The 24,172-nt window shown below is 37.4% G+C and overlaps 2 protein-coding genes and 1 long non-coding RNA gene across 10 annotated transcripts in view; 1 reads left to right on the top strand and 2 right to left on the bottom strand.

Moving 5' to 3' along the window:
* The window catches only part of LOC133653993 (nuclear receptor coactivator 3-like), a 153,090-nt gene that overhangs the window by 106,544 nt on the left and 22,374 nt on the right, over positions 1–24,172 (bottom strand). The gene's annotated exons all lie outside the window — the stretch shown is intronic.
* LOC133653995 (uncharacterized) lies at positions 1,069–4,999 on the top strand. Of its 3 annotated transcripts, none has more exons than XR_009826806.1 (9): positions 1,069–1,205; positions 1,403–1,527; positions 1,710–1,846; positions 2,011–2,087; positions 2,186–2,285; positions 2,481–2,740; positions 2,846–2,976; positions 3,674–3,801; positions 3,908–4,999. It is a non-coding gene; the product is annotated as an uncharacterized LOC133653995 (long non-coding RNA). The 3 variants fall into 3 exon arrangements; XR_009826807.1 differs by having other exon boundaries at positions 2,007–2,087; XR_009826805.1 differs by having other exon boundaries at positions 1,992–2,087.
* On the bottom strand, positions 19,017–20,888 carry LOC133653115 (uncharacterized). The gene is made up of 2 exons (XM_062052135.1): positions 20,057–20,888; positions 19,017–19,544 (listed from the first exon to the last, which is right to left on the bottom strand). The coding sequence occupies exons 1-2, from the start codon at positions 20,581–20,583 to the stop codon at positions 19,361–19,363; spliced, it is 711 nt and encodes a 236-aa protein (XP_061908119.1). The 5' UTR covers positions 20,584–20,888; the 3' UTR covers positions 19,017–19,360.

Genomic DNA, 24,172 nt, shown 5'->3' with positions numbered 1-24,172 from the left:
CACAAAATGGCTTCAAACACTCACAAAATGCTACAAAAACCCATAAAATGACTTAAAACACACATAATACTACAAAAACCCATAAAATGACTTAAAAAACACACGGAATACTACAAAAACCCATAAAATGACTTAAAAAACACACAGAATACTACAAAAACCCATACAATGACTTAAAAAACACACACAATACAACACAACCCATAAAAAGACTTAAAACACACATACAATACCCCCCAAACACACAAAATGACTTAAAAAAACACATGGAATACTACAAAAACCCATTAAAAGACTTAAAACACACATACAATACCCCTAAAACACACAAAATACTCAAAGAACAACACACAAAATACTCAAAGAACACACAAAATGACTTAAAAAACACACCGAATTCTACAAAAACCCATAAAAAGACTTACAACTCACATAAAATACCCCCAAAACACACAACATACTCACAAAAAACAGAAAATGACTTAAAACGCACATAAAATACCCCAAAAACACACAACATGACTTAAAAAACCCACAACATGACTTAAAAACACACAATATACTCAGAAAATGACTTGAAACACATAAAATACCCCACAAAACACACATAACACTACAAAAACCCATGAAATGACTTAAAAAACACACAAAATACTCAGAAAATGACTTAAAACACACATAAAATACCTCCAAAACATCTGCTTCTACATTGTTAATGGCGAGATTACTAAAAAATCACCTGTTAGCTTAGCAGCGTGAAGATATGCAGATAAGATTACAGGTATCATAAATCATGTTTCATTTTATGTGTTTTTTGAATTGAGAGTGCAATTTCACATTTGTTGCCCCTTTTTTTTGGTAGCCCTATTTGAAATTATATATAGGAGTATCAAGTCATTAGGTTTTTCTAATGATAATTTTTCTTATATTTGTGTATAAAGTATTTGTTTTGACTGGGCCTTTCAACTTTGGCTGTATGTTTCGCTTCAAAATAACTGATTTGAAACTCATTTTAAAAATATATCAAATGACCTGTCGGTTTCTGCTTTTTTTCTGTTTCCTAGCATTTGCCAAATTGGGTGTCCCAGCTGTAACAGAGGGTGTCAAAGTTGTTGACAGTTCAGGGACTGAGATAGATGATGATGTTTTTGAGGAAATTGTGAAGGATCCATCCACTGGGGTTCTAACCATCAAATACGAAACAGGTTTGTTACCGCTTTAAATTTGTAAGCTATATTAAAATTTTAATTTTAATAGTGAGAAGAGGTAAATATTTATTTATAATCAAGCTAAGTAACTTTTTTTTTTCAAAGCAAACCGATATTCTCCATTAGATTAGGTGTGGGTTTATGTAAAATTGTGTCCAACATGTCTTCTTTTTCCTTTTTGCAATGGTGGTTAGAATCTGTCTCCATGGTAACCTCTCCAAAGTCCCAATCATCCGTTTGTTCATCGGACTCAGACACAATCATCCTTGAAGACACTCCTACCAGAAAGCGTCAGAGGCTGGACTCTGAAGCTATGCAAGTAAGACTTCATACAGGCACTAATGCTTTCTATTGAACAAGGATTAAAATGGTTCGAACAATGATCTTAAATTGCATCGTATGAGGGCTATGTTTAAGTTATGTCCAGATTTTAACATTGTATTGTACTAAATATAGATTTATTCAACTGTTTTGTATTTTTGTTTGATATTTTTATTTCAGCTGGTGAAATCCATTCTTACCAAGAAATCGGGTGGAGAATATATAATAAATAAATACAACCGAACTAAGTCCTTGACAGATGAGAGCAGAAGAAAATTGGTGAATATACTGGCAGCTGAGATGACGGAGAAGAATGGGTAGGTTGTTTATTGGTTTTGATTGGCACATGTGTTCTTATTTAGGTTTCAGAGTAATTTTAAATCTAAAGTAAATAATAAACATTTCACTACATCTTATAAAACGTGTGTATGACAGATAAACTTGAATGTGATTTTTTTTAAGTACATCTCCATCTAGGCAGGTGAAGGAAATGTATGCACAAGGAATTGTAAAATCTTGTTCCCCAACCTCAGAGACCCATTTTCCAAGAATGGCTACGTGAGTTACACACTCTTAATTGTTGTTATAGTTTTTATTTTGAGTCGTCCCAGAGTATGTTGTGACTAATAGTGCCTATTTTTGCAATTCTCTCAAAGGAACATTTTTATGATAGCAACAGTAGTACTGGGTACTTGGCCTGGAGAATTAAAACTATTCAGAGATGCAGTGCTAAAGAAAGGCAGTCATCATTTGGAGGTAATCCTATATTATTCTTGAAAAATGTATTGAATAGAATAGTCATATGAGCACTTATTGGTTTTGTTGCATTTGTTGCAATGCTTTTCAGCCAATAGCCAAACATTTTTTCATAAAAGTTGGGTCACATCCAGCTGACAAAGTGTTTTGAACTGTATGTGATTGTCATGAGTAGTATGTCCCCATATTGTTTAGCTTTGGTGGAAGGACCATCTGATGAAGACAAGTCGGGAGGACCAACTGTTGGACGAGTTACCCAATTCATTCCAGAGACTGTCCTGTCTGAAGATGAGTGCACGGAAGCGATGTCACTGATGAAACATTCGGCTGACGTGGACATGGTCATCAAAAAGATGAAGCTGACATTTGCTCATCGGCATAACATGGTCCTGGACCCACAGCAGTCAAGCAACATTCTATCTTATTTTCCTCGTTTTAAAGACATCAAAGGCTTGGTAATTATCTCATCAACATTTTCTATATTAATGTTGTACAACTTGCACATTTTAACTGTCGTTTACTGTGTAATTTTAAAATTGGTACCTAACTTCCCACTACAGGTTGAACAAGATTTTGTTCTAATGTTTGGAGAGGATGTATCGGGCAAGTTTGTGGAGAAGTGGCCAACCACACTCAAAAAGAAGATCATCCAACAATGCTGAGGATGGGGCTGAAGTGAACGTTGACTTTGGTAAGATGTTTGTAAGGATACATTCATTTAAATGAGGAAGCATGTTCAAAATGCGGGCTTACAACCATAATTACAACAAAATTCCAAAGTCTTTGGCCTCACCAAGAAGATTTTTTTTTTTTAAACTAGCTTCTTCAGGGGTTTTTAGAGTGCCATATTTGATATATATATATATATATATATATATATATATATATATATATATATATATATATATATATATATATATATATATGTATATATATACATATATATATATATGTATATATGTATACATATATATATATATATACACGTATATACATATATATATATATATATATATATATATGTATGTGTATATGTATATGTATATGTATGTGTGCATATATATGTATGTGTGTATATATATATATATATATATATATATATATATATATATATGTATGTGTACAGTATATGTATATATATATGTATATGTATGTGTGTATATATACATATATATGTATATGTATGTGTGTGTGTATATATATATATATATATATATATATATATATATATATATATATATATGTATATGTATATGTATATGTATATATAAATATATATATGTATATGTGTATATATAAAGTAATAAAAATGCCACTGACCTTGCAGTGTATTAAATTAAATGGTTGGTCCACATTTGAAGTAGGCTATCAAACTTGTTCTGTTTCAGGTTGGGAGAGTGACCTCTCATCGATTTTGCTGCTCTTACACTTGATCCCACCGACTGCTCTAGGTCGGAAGAGGCCAGGAAAAGTTTCTGCATCCCGGGCAGAGAAGCATCTTGGGGTCTTCAAGAAGGTTTGTATTGTTCTCTAATAAAGGATTTTTAGTTTACAATAATTTATGTAATCATTTCTATTATATAACCACAACCATGTCGATTTTTGTATTCTTCTCTCCATAGACTGGAACAAGCGTCCAAGAACATCTTGACACCATTACTACCAGCACTCAACCCTGTCTCCTGGCTGTTGGAGTGAGGAAGAATACAACCCACCAGTTCTTCATAATTCTCGACAAGAATGCCATACCTTGCAGGTCACACTCCTCTCTTGGTGCTTTTGATGAACTGTTTAAAGCACACTTTGTGTTTGCGACATCCTACCACACCATGCTCCACACCATGTACACATTCATCCAGACTACTTTGTACAACATTGATGTTGGGAAGGTCAAAGAGTCCTCGTGTTGCTGAAATTAGGACAAGGTTGCTTCTGTAGTGTTTGACTTTTGTCTTCCACCATTAAGTGTTTTGTTTGTCAGGCTGAGTTCCCTAGTTCAAACATGCTTGTTCGACATTTACGTTTAGTTCACGGTTACCTGCCTGGAAAAAATCTTAACCTTAAATGCGTTCAAACTGGATGTGGTGGTGTGTTTGGTACTTTCTCTGGTTTTAGGAAGCCTTTGAAAACAAAACACTCAGAGTGTACTGAACTACAGATTGGCACCAATGTTCACTTAAACAGGACAGAAGAGACAGTGTCAGTTAATGTAGATGAGTCAGCCACAACATCTGAACAGTTGAGACAAGCTAATAGGAGCAGTCTGGATATGTGTGCCACTGCTGTTGCACAACTTAAGGCAGCTGGATTAAGTCAGTCTACTATGAATGGTTTTGTCTCATCCATGGAGGAAGTGTACAGAGTACCGCTGTGACTTCATTGTCTGTTCAGAAGTGGCATTTGACATGCCTGTGTTTTGTAAGATAAAAAATATTATTGTCAAAGATGATGATGTATTGCTCTGTGGGAAACTGATGTAAACTGTGTGTTTTGAGGAGCATTACCAGGCCCATAAGGTCAGGCTGCATCCAGTCAAAGTTGTTAAGGTTTTGGACATGACAAAACTGCCTTACTCCAAACCATTTGATGTTCAAATGGCGTATGGAACATCATGTTCCACATTGTATGTTGTCCCATATTGCCATTTCATGCAGCCCTAAGGTCACCCTTTCTGTATTCTCTCCCTAAAGTTGATTGTTCTGCCTGACAAAGAAATAAAGGTAATTAAACGTATGATATTGTATTACTGTGTTTTGCACTCACTTGCTATTTAAAAGACAAAGTTGGTGAGACTTAATTTGACACTGCACAAGAGTAAATCAAGTAGAATGAGCACCAATTTTTTTTTTTCAGAAATAGTGTGAGTTTTTACGGAGCCCCTAAAGGGACATGGGAATTTTTTTTTTTTTAGACATGTATCTCGTGGCCACGAGAAAGTATCTCGTGGCCACGAGAAAGTATCTCGTGGCCACGAGAAACTTTTTATAAAAAAAAAAAAAAAAAAATTAATTTTTTTTTTTTTTTTTTTTTTTTAATAAAAAGTTTCTCGTGGCCACGAGAAACTTTCTCGTGGCCACGAGAAACTTTCTCGTGCGCACGAGAAACTTTCTCGTGGCCACGAGAAACTTTCTCGTGGCCACGAGAAAGCATTGGATGCGTGCTGATGTGTGTTAGAATGGCAGTTTATGAGTTAATATGGCTGTATTTCCAGATAGGACTTTCCCCCATGTGTGTTGTGGCAAAATGTGAATGCTTGATTAGTAGGTGTGAGACAAACACTTTATCTTCCTGGTTATTGTAACGCTACGTGTTTGACATTATTTAAGACTTTATCATGCCCGGGAAAGGACAGTTTTCCTCTTCTGTGGCTGTGGGGGGTGGGCGTGGCTTGCGGACCTGCAGTGAAGCGGAGTGTGTCAGTTAGTCCCATGTTGATGTGATCAAACTTCTTTCTTGCTTGGAAGATACACACACAATTGTAACTGTTATTTCTTCCTGCAAATAATAAATATGTACAACGTGTTTGGATGTATTCATTTATGTAAAATTGTCATTAAATGTAATATTGCCTGATACGACGTACGTAATATTTTGATATTTACACATCGCATATTTACACACGCGCATCTGACTAGAATACCCTTATGTGCATTACACATATCAACATCAGATGCGCGTGTGTAAATATGCGATGTGTAAATATCAAAATATTACGTACGTCGTATCAGGCAATATTACATTTAATGACAATTTTACATAAATGAATACATCCAAACACGTTGTACATATTTATTATTTGCAGGAAGAAATAACAGTTACAATTGTGTGTGTATCTTCCAAGCAAGAAAGAAGTTTGATCACATCAACATGGGACTAACTGACACACTCCGCTTCACTGCAGGTCCGCAAGCCACGCCCACCCCCCACAGCCACAGAAGAGGAAAACTGTCCTTTCCCGGGCATGATAAAGTCTTAAATAATGTCAAACACGTAGCGTTACAATAACCAGGAAGATAAAGTGTTTGTCTCACACCTACTAATCAAGCATTCACATTTTGCCACAACACACATGGGGGAAAGTCCTATCTGGAAATACAGCCATATTAACTCATAAACTGCCATTTTAACACACATCAGCACGCATCCAATGCTTTCTCGTGGCCACGAGAAAGTTTCTCGTGGCCACGAGAAAGTTTCTCGTGGCCACGAGAAAGTTTCTCGTGGCCACGAGAAAGTTTCTCGTGGCCACGAGAAAGTTTCTCGTGGCCACGAGAAACTTTTTATTTAAAAAAAAAAAAAAAAAAAAAAATTAATTTTTTTTTTTTTTTTTTTTTTTTTTTATAAAAAGTTTCTCGTGGCCACGAGAAAGTTTCTCGTGGCCACGAGATACTTTCTCGTGGCCACGAGATACTTTCTCGTGGCCACGAGATACATGTCTAAAAAAAAAAAAATTTCCATGTCCCTTTAGGGGCTCCGTAAGTTTTTATAAACACTGCAATGTTAAAACATTTTTACTATTTACTAAATATTTTTTTCTTCACTGCAAGGGAGTGAATAATCAACATATTAGTGTATTATCAAACCTTATCAGAGTTATTTGAACACCAAAGCAGTGTTAATGAGCAAATACATTTAACTTGGTGTACATTTATCACCACAGAAGAGTAACTTATCAACACTACTCAAGAGTAATATTTACACTAATCAGAGTTAAAAAATAAGTTGAACAACACTCTACAGTGTTACAATTTTTGACTCTATTTAGTGTTCATTTAACTCTATAAATGTAACACTGGAAAGAGTAAATTTAACACCAGACAACACTCTACAGTGTTACAATTTTCGACTCTATTTAGTGTTCATTTAACTCTATAAATTTAACACTATGGAAAGAGTAAATTTAACACCAGCTCAGGTTAGGACCATATAGACTCGGGGATAGTGTTAAATTTAACTCTTTAAGTGTTGATTTGACACTATGGAATTTACTGTGTAGTGACCTACTGTATTAATGGTGGCAGCAAACAGGGAGACGTGCTCCTCGAGGGGATTTTGCAGCCCTCTGAGAAATGGAGATGATTATTGGAGGAAGAGAACAGTCCAAAAAAGGCAAGGGGTTCCTCATCTTTTTTGCTTGATTGACAAAAATAACAGTAAGTGTCAATGGGGGAGGTGGAGGGTGCGGTGTTCACCGAACGCCACGTCATCAAAGCGCCTTCTATTGGTCACTCTGAAGCTGTTTGTCTTATCCTCCCCTCTTTTAGCATGCATCCTACAGTATGTGCAGCACGATGCTCAGTTCAGTGCTGGATGAACGACCTTGAGCAGGCGCGCAGGGTTGCGTTGCTGTGGCAACCAAGCCTCGTGCAACCAGTAACAGCTGGATGCAACAGTACTCCCAGAATTTTTGAGGGAGATGTCGCTTCACAAAATGACTCTCCCTTTCTTATTTTCTCCATTCTAGTCGTCTTTTCCTCACAGTCGCAAATCAGTCATCCCTATTGCACACGCGCACAAGAAAAAAACTATCACTTACACAAAAGAGAAAGAAAGCCAGGTCACACAATAACAGTAATTTAAAGTTAGCATCACTTCAGAAATAGGATATTGTCCTCAGTGCCAGGTAATTAGGTGCAAAGAGTGAGGAGAAGATGCCACAAGGAGCAGAAATCATCAAGAAGAAGGCGCCACAGGTGACTAACAAACCCCAACTCAGACACAAGAAAGGCATCGAGATGGCCACTTGACATTCCTCTCACGGAAAAATGAAGCGAGCAGAGGGGGACGTGAGCTGTATCGAAGCGTTCCAGAGAGAGAAAGCAAAAGTGAAACAAACACGCTTAAAAAGAGTTGCCCTGACATTGTCCCCGGTCGAACCCCTTTTGTCATCTTTTTGCGAAGGGAATAAGCGGTAGAAAATGGATGGATGGATGGAACTTCGGAAACAAATAAATATTTATTGTGAAATATTTTCATCAATGAGCATAATTTTAAAACCACAAACTAGCACTATTGTTCAACTTTCGCAAAAGGTAAACATTTTACATTTTTTGTTCACGGCAGAGATAGAAGGAACAAACCAGCACACTACCATTTAAATTATACTGTCATGTGCAAATGTGCACTTTGTGAAATGTTTTCATTTTTAATGTAAAGTGAATCTTTGTAGTCCCCTCGATGGGCTGTAATGTTTAAATATTGTACTAGGGATGTTACGATCAGATGTTTTAACTATCATTTTTTGTATTCATTTACCGTATTTTTCGGACTATAAATCGCAGTTTTTTTTCATAGTTTGGCCGGGGGTGCGACTTATACTCAGGAGCGACTTATGTGTGAAATTATTAACACATTACCGTAAAATATCAAATAATATTATTTAGCTCATTCACGCAAGAGACTAGACGTACAAGATTTCATCGGATTTAGCGATTAGGAGTGACAGATTGTTTGGTAAACGTATAGCATGAACTATATGTTATAGTTATTTGAATGACTCTTACCATAATATGTTACGTTAACATACCAGGCACGTTCTCAGTTGGTTATTTATGGGTCATATAACGTACACTTATTCGGCCTGTTGTTCACTATTCTTTATTTATTTTAAATTGCCTTTCAAATGTCTATTCTTGGTGTTGGGTTCTATCAAACAAATTTCCCCAAAAAATGTGACTCATACTCCAGTGCGACTTATATACGTTTTTTTCCTTCTTTATTATACATTTTCGGCCAGTGCGATTTATACTCCGGAGCGACTTATACTCCGAAAAATACGGTAGATCCTAAAGTGCTTTTTTCTTCAGTTGGAAAAATTAGATTGGACGATGTCTTTTTGTTTATTGCGATCATGTGGTCACGACAGCAATTTCACTCATTCGTCTGTGTTGATGGGCTCATATCCCTCATCCGATTTGAAGCTGAAATAAATCGACACCAGGACATTTGACTTTATAATCTTAGTTATTTTCGACTAATTTGTGTTAGTTTGCGGCACTTTTCACTGGCGAGTCGCGAGGCTCTTGTACTGTGTCTGTGTTGGCAGCGGCATACTGCTCTAGTCTCTGCCGAGACAAAGATTGTAAATGACAGAAAAGAGGTGTCACTCTGTTCAGTTAATTCCACTGTTATATAAACGCACTCAGGTGCTGAGAACAATGTACAAAGTAAGAGACGAGCAAACGCAAGGCTCAACAATTCTGATTAGCGAACATGGGTGTCGCTCAATGCCGGTGACGACGGAGAAACAAAACCCTCAGTCTCTTGCATTCATTTACCGCACTAATTAAAACCTCGTTGTCGATTCGATTTCGATTAATCGTGCAGCCCTACTTTTAACTAACGTTAATTCCAGACTATAGGTCGCTACTTTTTTCCTACACTTTGAACACTGCGGCTTCTAAAACGAAGCGGCTAATTAATGGATTTACTTTACTGAGAAAGTGTTTTATTGTTTGTGCTACGGTGCCATATTTTTGACGAATTCGCTCACTCCAGGTGCTGCAGTGTCCTTCCATTTACTATCCGTCCAAAGCGCTCTACTCCTATGGATTCTTTATTCATAACTCCAAGCAATATTTGTAACTTTTACAGTATAACTAAAACTGTTTATACTTACCCAAGTGTGATGTCTGTAGGAGTGTTTTCACATGCTATCATAATGTAATGACGCTAGCGTCGTAAGCAGTAGCTAATATGCCAACACAATTACGAGTGTCTGTATAGTTACTTAGTTAATTTTATTAACTTAAATTGGCATTATTTTTGTATTGTTTCCGTTTCACAAACTCCTCAGTAAATTCACCAAAACGTCACCGTTGAGTTATTAAGTCTGTTAAACTGATTGAAGAGCTAGCTTCCATAGCTAGTGGGTCTATGAGGGTGACTTCTGTTTTTTTATCATCCGTTTTACTGCCGTGTTACAGGCAACGTTAGGAAACAATTAAGTTATGTAGACAAACATTTACATAATCTTTGCGTGTAAATATTCATTTAGCAACGTATATATCTGTGGCTATAGTCCGGTGCGGTTAATATATGGAAAACTATTTATTTTCCCAATAATCTAATGGGTGCTGCTTATATACCGGTATGCTCTATAGTCCGGAAAATACGGGTACTTTGTTCATATTGTAATTTCTTATGTTTCTGTCTGAGAAGTATTGAGGGTAATGCTTAGTATCATTAAAATTATGCTATTTAGAAGGCCACATGTTGCTCTTATGTTATTTTTGTTCCTGTCTCATAAATGACTGCAATATTATTTCCTACAGGTTGGTAGTACACAAGTTAGCTTGTTTTCATATGTTTTATTCTTATTTTCTGCCTCTGTAGACATACATGTGTTATAAATAAATCCCGCCATCAGTGTGTGAATGTGTGAATGTGTGTGTGTGAATGGGTGAATGTGGAAATAGTGTCACAGCGCTTTGAGTTCCTTAAAAAAAAAGGTAGAAAAGCGCTATACAAGTACAACCCATTTACCATTTAGCATTTAAATGTGTGTTATAAATATTCTATATAATGTATTAAGCATTAGTTTGGCATTAATATCCAAAATCATGGGGCGGTATGGCGTAGTGGGTAGAGCAACCGTGCCAGAAACCTGAGGGTTGCAGGTTCGCTCCCCGCCTCTTACCATCCAAAATCGCTGCCGTTGTGTCCTTGGGCAGGACACTTCACCCTTGCCCCCGGTGCCGCTCACACCGGAGAATGAATGATGAATGAATGAGTTGTAAATATGAATGATGGGTTCTCACTTCTCTGTGAAGCGCTTTGAGTGTCTAGAAAAGCGCTATATAAATCTAATCCATTATTATTATTATTATTAAAATAGTCCAGTCAGCCACCAAACAAGCAGCTGCTGTTTGGTGGTTGTTATTCAAGTATCCATAGCCCTTTGTTTCAGAGAAAACACATTTTAGAGTGTTGCCAGCCGGAGGGGATTGGTGTTTGAGATCGGCATTGAAAGACAATTATTGGCAATGGCATCACATACTTTTTCAAGAAAACCAACGGTAAATTTGCCACCAGACACGTGCACTGATGCAAAGCTTGAGGCACAATTAAACATCTCACAATATTGAGCGCGACAGTTCATGGGGGAACTGCACTTTTTTTGGAATTTTCCCGATCATTCAGAATCATTATGACACCTATGACGGATGGATTTTTTAAAATGCATTTTAACTCGTAAATAAACGTAAATAAAAGTCCGCTCACAGTGGAGCAATTAGGAAAGTCCTCTATTTCGTCCATAAAATCCGATAAATAATCATTTAAAAACAGCCAATACTCAATTTACATTTCGTGACTTGAATATTACTAAGTATTAGAGATATTATTGTAAGCGCTAACGCAGACAAATTATTTATAGCTGCACAGTGATCACTTCACTATGCTTACATCATCGAGTGTTTATCCCCCCAACCCAGTTACTTCGTGAGGATTATGAGTCATTCTTCACCGAAATGGGAATATATGAACATCCCAGCAGTCGGCATCCTAATGACAGCAGACCTTGTACAGTAAGTTATGTTTTATGTTTGTTGGCTCTTATAAAGTCTGCAGTGAGTAATAATCAGTGATGAAGAAAAAAAACAAAAAAACATTGTGACGCGTTTTTGAAATTAATGCGCCGTGTATGCTTAAAATGGTCAAAATGCGTAAATATTCAATGTTATTATAAAAGGTACCCGTTACATATATACTTACATTATGTAAATGAAACCTCAATGGAGGTGTTTGGATGTGTTTTAAGGGCTTTATAGGCCGAATTGCGGCTCCTATAGGCTCCATTGTAAGCAAACTTTTGATAGCATTTATTTAATATTTAGAATGCAAAAAAAAATAACATTCATCATCATGTCTTTCATACATAATGTGAACAATAGGCAAAATTCCAAAAAACTGCAGATCCCCTTTAAGTATGATCTGACTCCATATTGGAATTAAGTATACCACAATGCATTTTGAAAAGGAACCTTCCTCGAACTTTGCAGGCTCACTTGGCATGCGTACTTCACAAGTGGTGTCTGGAAAAATACATGGTATGCATCTGGCTAATGACATGTATTAAAGAGTGGATAGAGAATATAAACTATTTTTCTTTAAATGTAGCGGCAAGTTCATGCACGCACAAACACTTTAAGTCTGAAACTCTTTTCAAGCCATTAATAAGTCCATCAGTATGCTTTGATCCAATTTTTTATTTATATGCGATCAATGACTTAATTAGCGGCACAGAGAAAAAAAAAATCTAATATGGCCTTCAAGAGGGTTTCTTCACCTATCATGCCAAAGCGCTCATTTTGCCTTCAGCACACCTTTAAGGGCTGAGAAAATTATCATTTGTAATCTTGCACACTTATTCTTTGACGAGAAAATGCTTATCAGTGTTTCCCACAGACCGACAACTAATTAGTGACGGTATGGGCATGACCCGGGCTCTGGTGGGGGTGTGGCTTGAAATGGAAATCTTTAGGCACCTCACGATTCGATTGCAATTACAATTCAGGGGCTATGATTCTGTTATAAACCGATTATTTATACATCTATAAATATTACACTGTATACACTCAAACTTCGATATAACATGGTCATTGGGGTTCATAAAATACAGATCGCGCTATTCCAGAGATCGCATTGTAATAGAAGTCCTTATTTTTTACCCATTTCTTTTCGTAAAAGTTATGCGCGGAGCTCGGCTGCCTAAATATGCTTGGTGGTTAGTGCCTGCACGTCAATGGGGGAGTGTGCGCTCACGTCACAGAATGGGGCGGGCACTATCCACCAGTAGGTCTGGGCATCACTGGGTTGATATTTTGTCATTTACATATATATACACACACATATATATACATTTATACATACATATATACATATACAGTATATATACATACAAAGTATATATTCATATACATACACACACATATATATACATATACTGTACATATATATACACACACACACACACACATACATATATATATATATATATACATATATATATACATATATATATACATATATATATATATATATATATACACATATATATACATATATATATATATATATATATACACACACACACACACACACACGTGTGTGTATATATATATATATATATATATATATATATATATATATATATATATATATATATATATATATATATATATATATATATATATATATATATATATACAGTATACACACACGTGTGTGTAATATATTTATGAGAACTGTAGTAGCCTGCTAAGTGAATGAATAAACAAAAGTTCCTACTCTGCAAACAGGCATCATTGATTTAATTGTTGTGCCTTCAAACCCCACAGAATGTTCAGACACTTTGGCCCGAGTCACCATAAACTTGGGACTCAAATACATGTGTCGTCTATCTGCTTCATCATATTGTAATATTCCAAGGAATGAAGGCTCAGACAAAGTCCCAGTGTCCCTCTTTTTCTCACAAAATGCAGTGCTCCACTGCAACAAGCTCAATCTCTGTGTCTCGCTATCCCCGCGGAAACTTGAGAATCCCTTCACCCCCACAACACACGTCATTCCCCATCATTGTCCCGGAAGTCAAACCCCTAGTCAAAGCCATTGGCTAGAAGCCGTAGCCAGCTGCTACACTGTCAGTGGCTGACAGACGTGGTGTTGCACTGTGTGGATATTATTGTCTCTCTTGATTTATTAATATAGTTGCTAAAATCCTCTTCTTACCTGGGTACTTTCTGCTGTAACAAGTTTTCTATTAGCCTTTTGAAGTGTACAAAGTAGGGCTGGGCGATTATATGATCGTGATCGATGATCGCGATTAATTTCAGTTCAATCACGGTGATCAGCTGTTACCATAATTACCTCAATCAAACATGGGGGGAACGTCCGTTAGAAGATACCGCAGTAGTAAACAGTAGGCAAGCAATGGTGCTCGGTGTATAATCCTGCACGGGGCAGTCCGCCTTTATTGACTATTGCCCTGTGCGTGTTTGTTTGTGTACGTGTGAGTGTATTTATATGAATCATGTGTTTGTGTGTCTGTGTGTGTGCACGACCATCCCGTTTCACTGTTGCGACAGTTAGGGTGGTCACAACGTAATTAATGTTCAATCAGTGTTGTGCCGCTTCCTCCTTACACGGAGCACAGAAGAACAAAATTAAGAAATATGACTAGTATTTCTCGGACACTGGCCGAGAGTTAGTGGGCGGCTGAGAATGGAGTCGGCTCTCTTGGTTGCTTTGTTGGGTCTGCTCCTGTCTCTGGCCATGCTCCCCCACCTCAGCAGACGATGGCGTGGAACACCGCAGAGGCCACCACAGTGTATATGGTATTTTTTTTGTTTTTTCTTTTGAAGCTGTGGTTAAGAAATGTTTGGTTGCATCAGCTCTGCTCTTTTAATGTCTTTAATGTATTTTGTGTTCTTTGATGTTTCCCGCTTACACACATGCTTATGTGTGCTATGGCTATGAGCGCGCAAACTATATGAGTACAAAAGAGGCTTGAATTCTCCTGCAAAAAGCATATGCGAGCAAAAAATCCAAACATCCAATGGATAAGAGCTCTATACTTAATATTTGCCGAGTGATAAAGGATTATATGTCAGTCGCGTTCTCTGACATATCGAACTATTGTGCACGAGACGTCATTCTACATGACAAAACAGATAGAAACTTGGAAAAGCATGTAAGTCTACAAATTCTTTGTGTGTGGCTGGGTCAAGGAAATTGATATCAAGACTGCCCTGGATAAATCATGCATCGTTTTTGCTCGTGTAAGGTTGCATTTCATGATTTACAGTCCTGTTTACTGATGTTTGTTGTTGTTGCACGCGCCATTTACTAGCGTGTTATTCCCGTCTAAATGAAAATATGACTATAGATGTCAACATTGTGTATGTGCTGAAAGCTTCATTAATGATTGCTGCCTTTGGTAAACGCTTATCTCCTTTAAGTTTTGCTCACATTTGCTTTTTTTATTTATTTTTATTTACTCACGGACTTGATTCTTTTCGAAACACTCTTAGCAAACATGTCTAAGAAATACAAATAATATCAAAATAATACTTAAATGGGAAATAATAAACGTCAAAAGTATATCAAACAAACCTTTAACAAAGTGATCACTGAAAACTTGTGCATTCTTCGACTCTGCTCCATTGGACTGGAGTGTGTGCTGCTTTTCTCATTGTTTCTTAAATACTTGCACTTTTCCTTTTCCGCACTTTTTTAATTACCTCTCAAGGAATTCTGAAGAAATGTAAATTATTTTCGCAATTTCAAACATTTGTACAGCCGAAAACAACACAAGCATAGGGCATTTTTTCTTTAAAAAAATGCTAAAAGGCGCCTAGTACCCATTGAATACGGAGCTAGGTTGACCACCACGTGTATTTAATGGACGGGACTTGAGCTGCACTTCAATGTATTTTCATTAAATATAAAATAGAGGATTTGAGTTTTAAAATCTGCGTCATCGCTTGACGTCTGCCAAAGCACTGGTGAGGATCAATGATGTATACAAGTAATCAAATAATTAAATATAATAATAATTTACTATTTGAAAGTGATGTTTAGTAAATAACTTGAAAAAAAAATCTTATAGTATTCAGTACACCACTTGTTTACTGCAGAATGAAGTTTCTGATGACAAGCAAAATATTAAAATAACTTTGAGAGGATAAAAAGTTGTCTTTACTCCCCAAAATGTACCGACAAAGAAGCGAAAACCAAACATAGAACTAACTTTTAAAGAAAATTAGCAAGGCCTGGGTCGATAACAAATTAAAACTCAAGGATATATTGATCTACACATTATTGCCGATAACCGTATCATTGTCAGTAGTATTTTAAGACCAAATTAATAACTGATAATAAGAATGCAAGTCTACCCATTCAAATGCAATAAACGTGTACAGTATGTCTCGTATATTTTGAAATTGGAATTGTAATGTAAAGTTAAATAAAACAAACAAATAATAAAAAATAATATATGCTCTGTCTGTTGGCAAAATGTTGCACTTCACGTGAATAAAAATTCCAACCAAAAGCAATAAAATAGGTCTGTCTCTGTTAAGGAGGGGTTGGGGGACCCTCAAATATACACAACTAAAACAATGAATAAAATGGCTAAATAAAGTATTGACAAACAAAGTAGCACGTCAATATTAAACATGTAAGCAGAGGCACAGCACACATTTCGTAACTGACAATCAAGTTAGGACCTTTTTAAACAATAAGTGCAGAGTAACAATATGAACACTACAGTATAAACTGATGTACAGTATCAAAAGGCAATATGCAAAAAACCTAAAGTCTGGCAGATTCCGAGCAAGGAACACCATTATGACATAACATAACAGATGTCTGTCAAACTTTTGCAGCATTTTTAGAAATGCTAGTTTTATAACATTGGTAAAGGGCAGCATGTCTTTGGCGAGGCTGTGATGTGAACCACACTTTCTGCGCTGTTTCGTTTGCAGTGACTTTGTTCACCAAACGACTGTCGGGACAAAGTCTCTGCATCTTTATGTGCACGTCTTTTACCAGTTGAAAATATGGAGTCAAGCGCTTTTTTTTCGAGTGGGAATCCAAGTTTGTCATGTTTGGATTTTTTTTGTTGGCACCATTCTCACGCAAATTCGGCAAACTGGCTCCTCAATGTGAATAGTTTCATCTTGTTCCGAAACAATATCATAAAAATATTCCCACATTGGTGCGGTGGTATTTGGTTTTGCAATCATTTTGTTTTCATGTTTGCTACAGTGTTCGTCACGAGTTAACTTGTTGCACTGTGTGCATGATAGCGACCCTGCCTCACTGCACAAAGACAAAGACACTTAAAACTGCACTTTTTCTTTGCAATTTTGCCTATCGTTCACAATCATTATGAGAGACAAGAACACACGTCTTTTTTGTATTAGGATTTTTAAAATTATTTTAAAAAACGCTTGCAAGATGTTGCTATTGGAAGACACCGTTGTAGCCTTCAAATCCCTCCATCAACGTTTTATATACACACTGCAAGTGTATACCGTATTTTCCGCACTATAAGGCGCCCCTAAAAACCTCAAATTTTGTCAAAAGCTGACAGTGCGCCTTATAATCTGGTGCGCCTTATATATGGACTAATATTGAGCTTTTAACAGGTAAAAGTTTCAATCAATCGCAACTACGGTAAGCAGCCGCCGACTTCATTTTCCCTCGTCTTCATTTTCCCCCGTAAAAGAAGAAGAAGCGCGCGGTGCATGCTGGGATATATGACTGCGCGAGGCGTGCCGTTTCATTTCCATTTGTTTGTTTATGTAAAGACCCGAAAAATGGCTCCTATTAAAGGGAAACTTCGGTTTTTTTCAACCTGGGCCCTGTTTTCATAATTTTTTCTGTATATGTGAGTGCTGGATAAAACATTTTTTGAGGTCGCGCCAGTATTGAGCAGGGCAGGCAGCCTCCAGCCCAGCTAACGCTCGTACACAGGGCAACTGGCTCTCGTCAAAATTCGGCCTATAAACATGCATTTTTTTCACACTGACAGGCTCAGATAGTTACAATGAGTGTCCGACAACATACTAGAAAGGAGAAATTAACGTATGTCTCTACCTTTAGCTGGAGATCGCTGTTTGTTGTGAGCTGTGTCCAAATCTCACCACGCTACAAATCTCGTTCCGAAATCTCGCGATAACTCGCGACAAAACACCGGTGGAAAAACAGTTACCTGACTGAGGTGAAGAGAGACGACCGAAGTGATTTTGTATTGGACTAAGTTACCGAAGACTGTTAGTTTAGTTTTATAGAAAAGGATAAAAGTAAAACAATGGTTCGTGAGTGCGCATTTCCAAACTGTGGCAACAAAATGTTGCGCTACTCTTCGCGCAGCTTTCATAGACTACCTTACTTCAACACGGACACACTGAAGTTATGGCTAGCTGTGCTACAAATGGATGCCGACACTCCTGTTGATGTACTGCGCCGTGCCGACCACAGGGTCTGCAGTGATCACTTTGATCGGGATGACTACTGCCAGTCAAAGAAGAGACCAAATCCGAAGCACCTTTACCTAAAGAAAAGTGCAGTCCCAAGATGGGAGACACCAGCTGCATGCAGAGTGCAGGTAATGTTACGTTATTAGCTAATATGTTGTGTTGATGTGATATCAGTATACACGAATGATAGTAGCAAATATAAGCACTGTATTAGCACCTTTACTAGCAAATAGCATGTGTAAACTTTCAACTAGTGTAAAAATCGGACAAAGGATGCTCATACGTAGCTGACAGCATCTATAATTGACCTAGTTTGTAATTTCAAACACTGTGCATATACTTTATCAATGAGTTGAATGTGTGATCGCTGTTTTGATGTTTTTCTTAGTTTGTAAATTCAGCTACAGCACCGCTTATAAGCATTTAGTTTACGGATGAGCAGTGGTCTTTTTCACAATCCAGCATTCTCAAAACACTACATCCAATATATAAACAATATATATATATATATATATATGGGTGTCAGGCGCAATACAATATCTTTTAGATCAAAATGTAGCTCAGTTACAATGGGTGGTATAGCTACTACTTTGCGGATAGTTTTTTCTGATTATTGCCTTTGTTTGATTCTTTTGATATGATAGGATGGCATGACCTATAAACCTTATCTTTTTTAGCCTGGATATAAGGAGGATGAGCTCCAAGTTTTAGAAGCCCATCTATGAACGGACCAAGCAAACCTTCCGTACCAACCTCATGGAGAGAGTCCTGAAGAGAAGGGATGACCACACTGTTGTTTATACAGAGCCTTTGCCCTGTCGCAAACCACGCCGAAGATTACTGCACAACATAGCTCCTGTTCCGAGGCCTGAAAAGGCAGACTTACTTGCACGGCACAGTTCACGGTTCAAACCATACTAAAGCTGACAAAAAATAATGTATAGAACATTATTGGTGTGTGTGGGGGTGTGGTTGTGGGGGTGTTGGTTTGTGGTTTAAAATAAAGAGATAGAAACACAGCTGTGCTATTGTTATTACTTTATTGTAAAAGATTGAATCTTACAGTGATATGTACGTGTACAGAAATATTTACAGTATATTGAAGATGTCCTCTGCCTCGTTGAAGCCAGTGTAAGTGCCGGTGGGAGAGGGGTACTTGCTTCTTATAGCCATAACTATACATCTAGGCAACACTCTCCTATTGCCACGACCTAGACGCTCTCCTCTGAGCGCCCACTCCAGCACCACACGGTAAGCCACTAGTCTGCATTGGCTGGAGAAGAGGAAAGAATCAAGTTTATTTGTGAAAAGTATGATGACTAAATACATACTGTAACAGTTATGAAGACTAAATACATACAGTTCTGAAGACTAAATACATACAGTTCTGAAGACTTAAATACATACAGTTCTGAAGACTAAATACATACAGTTATGAAGACTAAATACATACAGTTATGAAGACTAAATACATACTGTAACAGTTATGAAGACTAAATACATACAGTTATGAAGACTAAATACATACTGTAACAGTTATGAAGACTAAATACATACAGTTATGAAGACTAAATACATACTGTAACAGTTATGAAGACTAAATACATACAGTTATGAAGACTAAATACATACAGTTATGAAGACTAAATACATACAGTTATGAAGACTAAATACATACTGTAACAGTTGTAATGACTAAATACATACTGTAACAGTAATTACTCATACCAGAGACCTTTCTCAGTAAATAAATTACACAAAGCTAAATATGTCACGTATACTCACTCAATAGACAGCTGGCCGTTTTCTCCCTGTGGTCTTGGCCGCCTCTTCCAGTTGATTTTGGGAACATGGAAGAAGGTCTCTAGCACTGCCCTGTTGATCAAGGAGGGGAAATCCTCTGATGACGTTACACAGCGTTGTGTACCGTCCACTGGGTAATCCCCAAACACAGCTGGCTGCAAAAGGTCCCATTCCCTGCAACAGAGGCATTCCTCCTCTGTAGGCAAAGGTACACAGCACCCACAGGAACACCACCAGTTTCCAGTGTTTCGCAGCCTTGCAGCAGCTGGTTCCGTGCCCTCTGCCTGTTGCCCAACTCCGTCTCTCCTCGTCCGTTCTTCAATTTCTTGAAGCTCTTCATCTGTGTACTCCGGCTCAAATAGATACGGCCGGCCATCAAAATCAAATGCAATTTCATCCACGTCGTCCACATCAGGCAAAAATTCAGCCATGACAGACAAACAAACAAACTTTTCTATAAAACTAAAATAACAGTCTTCGGTAATCCAACAGAAAATCACTTCAGTCATCTCTCTTCACCTCAGTCAGGTAACTGTTTTTCCACCGGTGTTTTGTCGCGAGTTATCGCGAGATTTCGGAACGAGATTTGTAGCGTGGTGAGATTTGGACACAGCTCACAACAAACAGCGATCTCCAGCTAAAGGTAGAGACATACGTTAATTTCTCCTTTCTAGTATGTTGTCGGACACTCATTGTAACTATCTGAGCCTGTCAGTGTGAAAAAAATGCATGTTTATAGGCCGAATTTTGACGAGAGCCAGTTGCCCTGTGTACGAGCGTTAGCTGGGCTGGAGGCTGCCTGCCCTGCTCAATACTGGCGCGACCTCAAAAAATGTTTTATCCAGCACTCACATATACAGAAAAAATTATGAAAACAGGGCCCAGGTTGAAAAAAACCGAAGTTTCCCTTTAAGAGACACGCTTACGACGCAGAGTTTAAACTTAAGACGATCAGTCACGCAGTAGAACACGGGAATAGAGCAGCAGGGAGAGAATTTAACATTGTCACTGAACTACTAGACAAGAGCAGCGACACTCACTCCATTAATGACGACTTCGATGAAACGGAGCCGGGCATGTTGGATGCCGTATTTGCCAAACTGTTTAATTCGGACACTGAAGAAGAAGAATATAAGGGATTCATGGATGAGGAATAACTTCATAAAGTGAGCTTTACATGTTTATTTTGTGTGTTGTGTTGTGTGACATTAACGTTTGAGCAACGTTGAGTTATTGATATAATGTTAGTGCTCTGCACTATTTCGAGTGTTACTATATTGTGATTGCACTAACGTTTGATTTACCGTAACAGTATCAGACCGTTTTTTACGTGTTTATTGAATCAGGGAAAAGTTCCCCTCCACTATGTGATATAAATGTTGCACTACATGTTATACCTTGCTGTTGTTAAAAGATAAACAAAACACCACGTCACTGACTTTACCTCGGGGAAAATAATAAAACAGCTGTTTATTCATTTTGGGAGTGAACAGAGTTGTCAAAACGCTGGTTTGTAATCTATTAATAAAGTTTGACTGACCTATCTGACTGTTTTGTTGACATTCCCTTTAGCGCAGCTCCATCTAATGGATGCATAACGTAACCCCAGCCTCTACTGTAGCGTCTATTCTATGCGCCTTATAATGGTGCGCCTTATAATACGGTGCGCCTTATATATGAACAAAGTTTTAAAAATATGCCATTCATTGAAGGTGCGCCTTATAATCCGGTGCGCCTTATAATGCGGAAAATACGGTATATAATGTAGTACCAGATATGTTCAATATTTACTCTTTATGCATTACCGGAACTTTCCATTTCCAAAGCAGCGCACTTACGACTTCTGGCAACAAATTTCTGCTCCTACTTACTGAAACAAACACGAGTGTGTTCTAATTATGGCAGACTTGGTAACAGACAACAAAGATGATTATTTTTTGACAAATGAGAATTCACAAGTTTTTGAACCTGAATATATGGAGGATGAACTGCTGGTTATAAAAGCAAGCTCGAATAAAGGGAGGCCAAGAGAGTGAGGTCAGTGTGACTTGCCTCTGTAAATGTGGAACTTAGAGCATAGCAATGGCGTGCTTACCCAAAATAAATTTGAAAAAATTTGAACCAAACAGACAACTGTCAATGGAGTGAGTCACTATAATAGTGATCATGATATATGCAGCACACCATGCTTGTTATTACTACTACTACTACATACACAGTCGTGCTAGCTGTGTACAAACAAAACATGAAATGTGGGCTAATACTGTAATATGATTGTTCATGTTTTTCAGTCAGTACAGATTGGTGCCCTATAGCATTGTGTTGTGCATTACAAACTCAAAAGCCATTCGGCTGCTGATGTGAAAGCTAGCTTACCTCTTGCCGTAGCTAGCTTGCAGCTAACTTCATAGCATGCCGTCGCAAGACGATGTGTTACAACGCTACATAAAGAGTTCCTCAGTGTTCGTTCTTACAAAAACAATGCCTCTACAGCTTTGTTATTATACAATTTATGCAACATAAATGAAATGTATGCCTGCATTTTGCAAGTAATTTAGTAGCATAATGGATTGCTCCCTTTAGCTGCATTAATAGCCACCTAGAACGAGCAGATTTTTACAAATCAAAAAAAGACAAAAACCTTTTGTCTTCTTGTCTCTCATTAGGATTGTGAATGATTCCAACAAAAGTGCAGTTCCGTTTTAAGAGTGTGAAACACCCCTTCTGAATTTATTTTAAATCAAACCTACAAATCTAAATGTATTTTTGTGGTCATTATTATAGTAAGAACCAGGTATTGTATTAAAAATGAAGTTATAAAAAAAACTGCTGGCTGTATTAAATAAGGCTGAGAAGCATCAACCACTGGACAGGAGAAGGACAAAAATGAGTGCGATAAAAATGGACCCCTCCTCCATATCGCCAAACCAATGTGAGCCGGTGAAGATTAATTCCTGTTTAACACATCCTGACAGATTGAGAAGGGCCCTCAATAACAACAGTTCTGTCGACACACTGCGGGGGGGAGAAACACCCATGAGAAAAGAATGGAGAATAGAATCAAGAATGTGGAGTGTTCAAGTCAGAAATCTTCCTGGTTCCGCAGCAGCTGCGAATGACTACTCAGAATAGAGAGAGGGGATGACAAATAGGGATGATGTTTGATAAGAAATTATCGAGTTTGAGTCTATTATCGAATCCTCTTATCGAACCGATTCCTTATCGATTCTCTTATCGAGTCCAGATAGGTTGTTGTATATGGAAAAAAACACACAATATTTGGTTTAACAAAAGCTCACTTTTATTATATAAGAAAACAATTTAATCTAATAAATAAATAAATATTGACTGTTACCCCCCTAAAAAAATAAAATAAAAAAAATAAACATTGACTGTTGTTACCCAAAGTATATTAAGTGGGATTTTTCAGAAAAACAAATATATACAGAAACACAAAAACAACCTGTCTCTGTGATCACTATAGGTGTATAAATAATAATATAGTGTTAAATAAAATCAGTCCCTTGGACACAAAACTGGAAATAATACAGCTCTCCAAAAAGTGCAATTCTGCTGCTATTTGACATAACTGTTTATGATGCTTTGACATTTTTGCACTTTAAAGAAAGAAAGAAAATTCTATGAAGAGAAAAGTTGTTTGCAAATGTGGTTACATTGCTAAAAAATGAAAAGTTAAAGCTAAAAAAAGAAATACACTTTATTGAGTTAACATTATTTCTTTATAGGGGGAAAGATGTTATGAGCTAGGGAATATAACAACTACACTACCCATCATGCAACGGGAATGACGAGCATGCGCGGTAGCCCCGAAAAGTGTTGTTACATGTCGTCACCCGTGAAAGTAAACGTCAAGAACTCAGCCAACACGCCTCGTCTGCATTATTTATAATTAGACAGACAACACATACAGTGTGAAAAACAAAAGTTAAAAAAGGGAGATGTGTTGTATATACTGTATATGTATGTGCTGCTGTTGCTTTAAGAACGTTGCGCCAGCTGCCGTAAAGGAGGTGCGTTGCTAGCCTGGTTGCTATGTTTCCGGTGGGTCGTAAAAGTGTTCTTCATGAGTTTGTGCCC

Source organism: Entelurus aequoreus, linkage group LG07 (genome assembly GCF_033978785.1).
Source record: "Entelurus aequoreus isolate RoL-2023_Sb linkage group LG07, RoL_Eaeq_v1.1, whole genome shotgun sequence".
NCBI classification, from domain to species: Eukaryota; Metazoa; Chordata; class Actinopteri; order Syngnathiformes; family Syngnathidae; genus Entelurus; species Entelurus aequoreus.
This window is presented reverse-complemented; position numbering and strand designations above follow the sequence as displayed.

Bases quoted from the DNA above. Each gene is read 5' to 3' on its own strand.
- LOC133653115 (XM_062052135.1), bottom strand. From the start codon at position 20,583: ATGACTGAAGTGATTTTCTGTTGGATTACCGAAGACTGTTATTTTAGT. The intron at 19,545-20,056 runs GTGAGTATACGT...CCTCTTCTCCAG, and splicing joins AACGGCCAGCTGTCTATTGA to CCAATGCAGACTAGTGGCTT.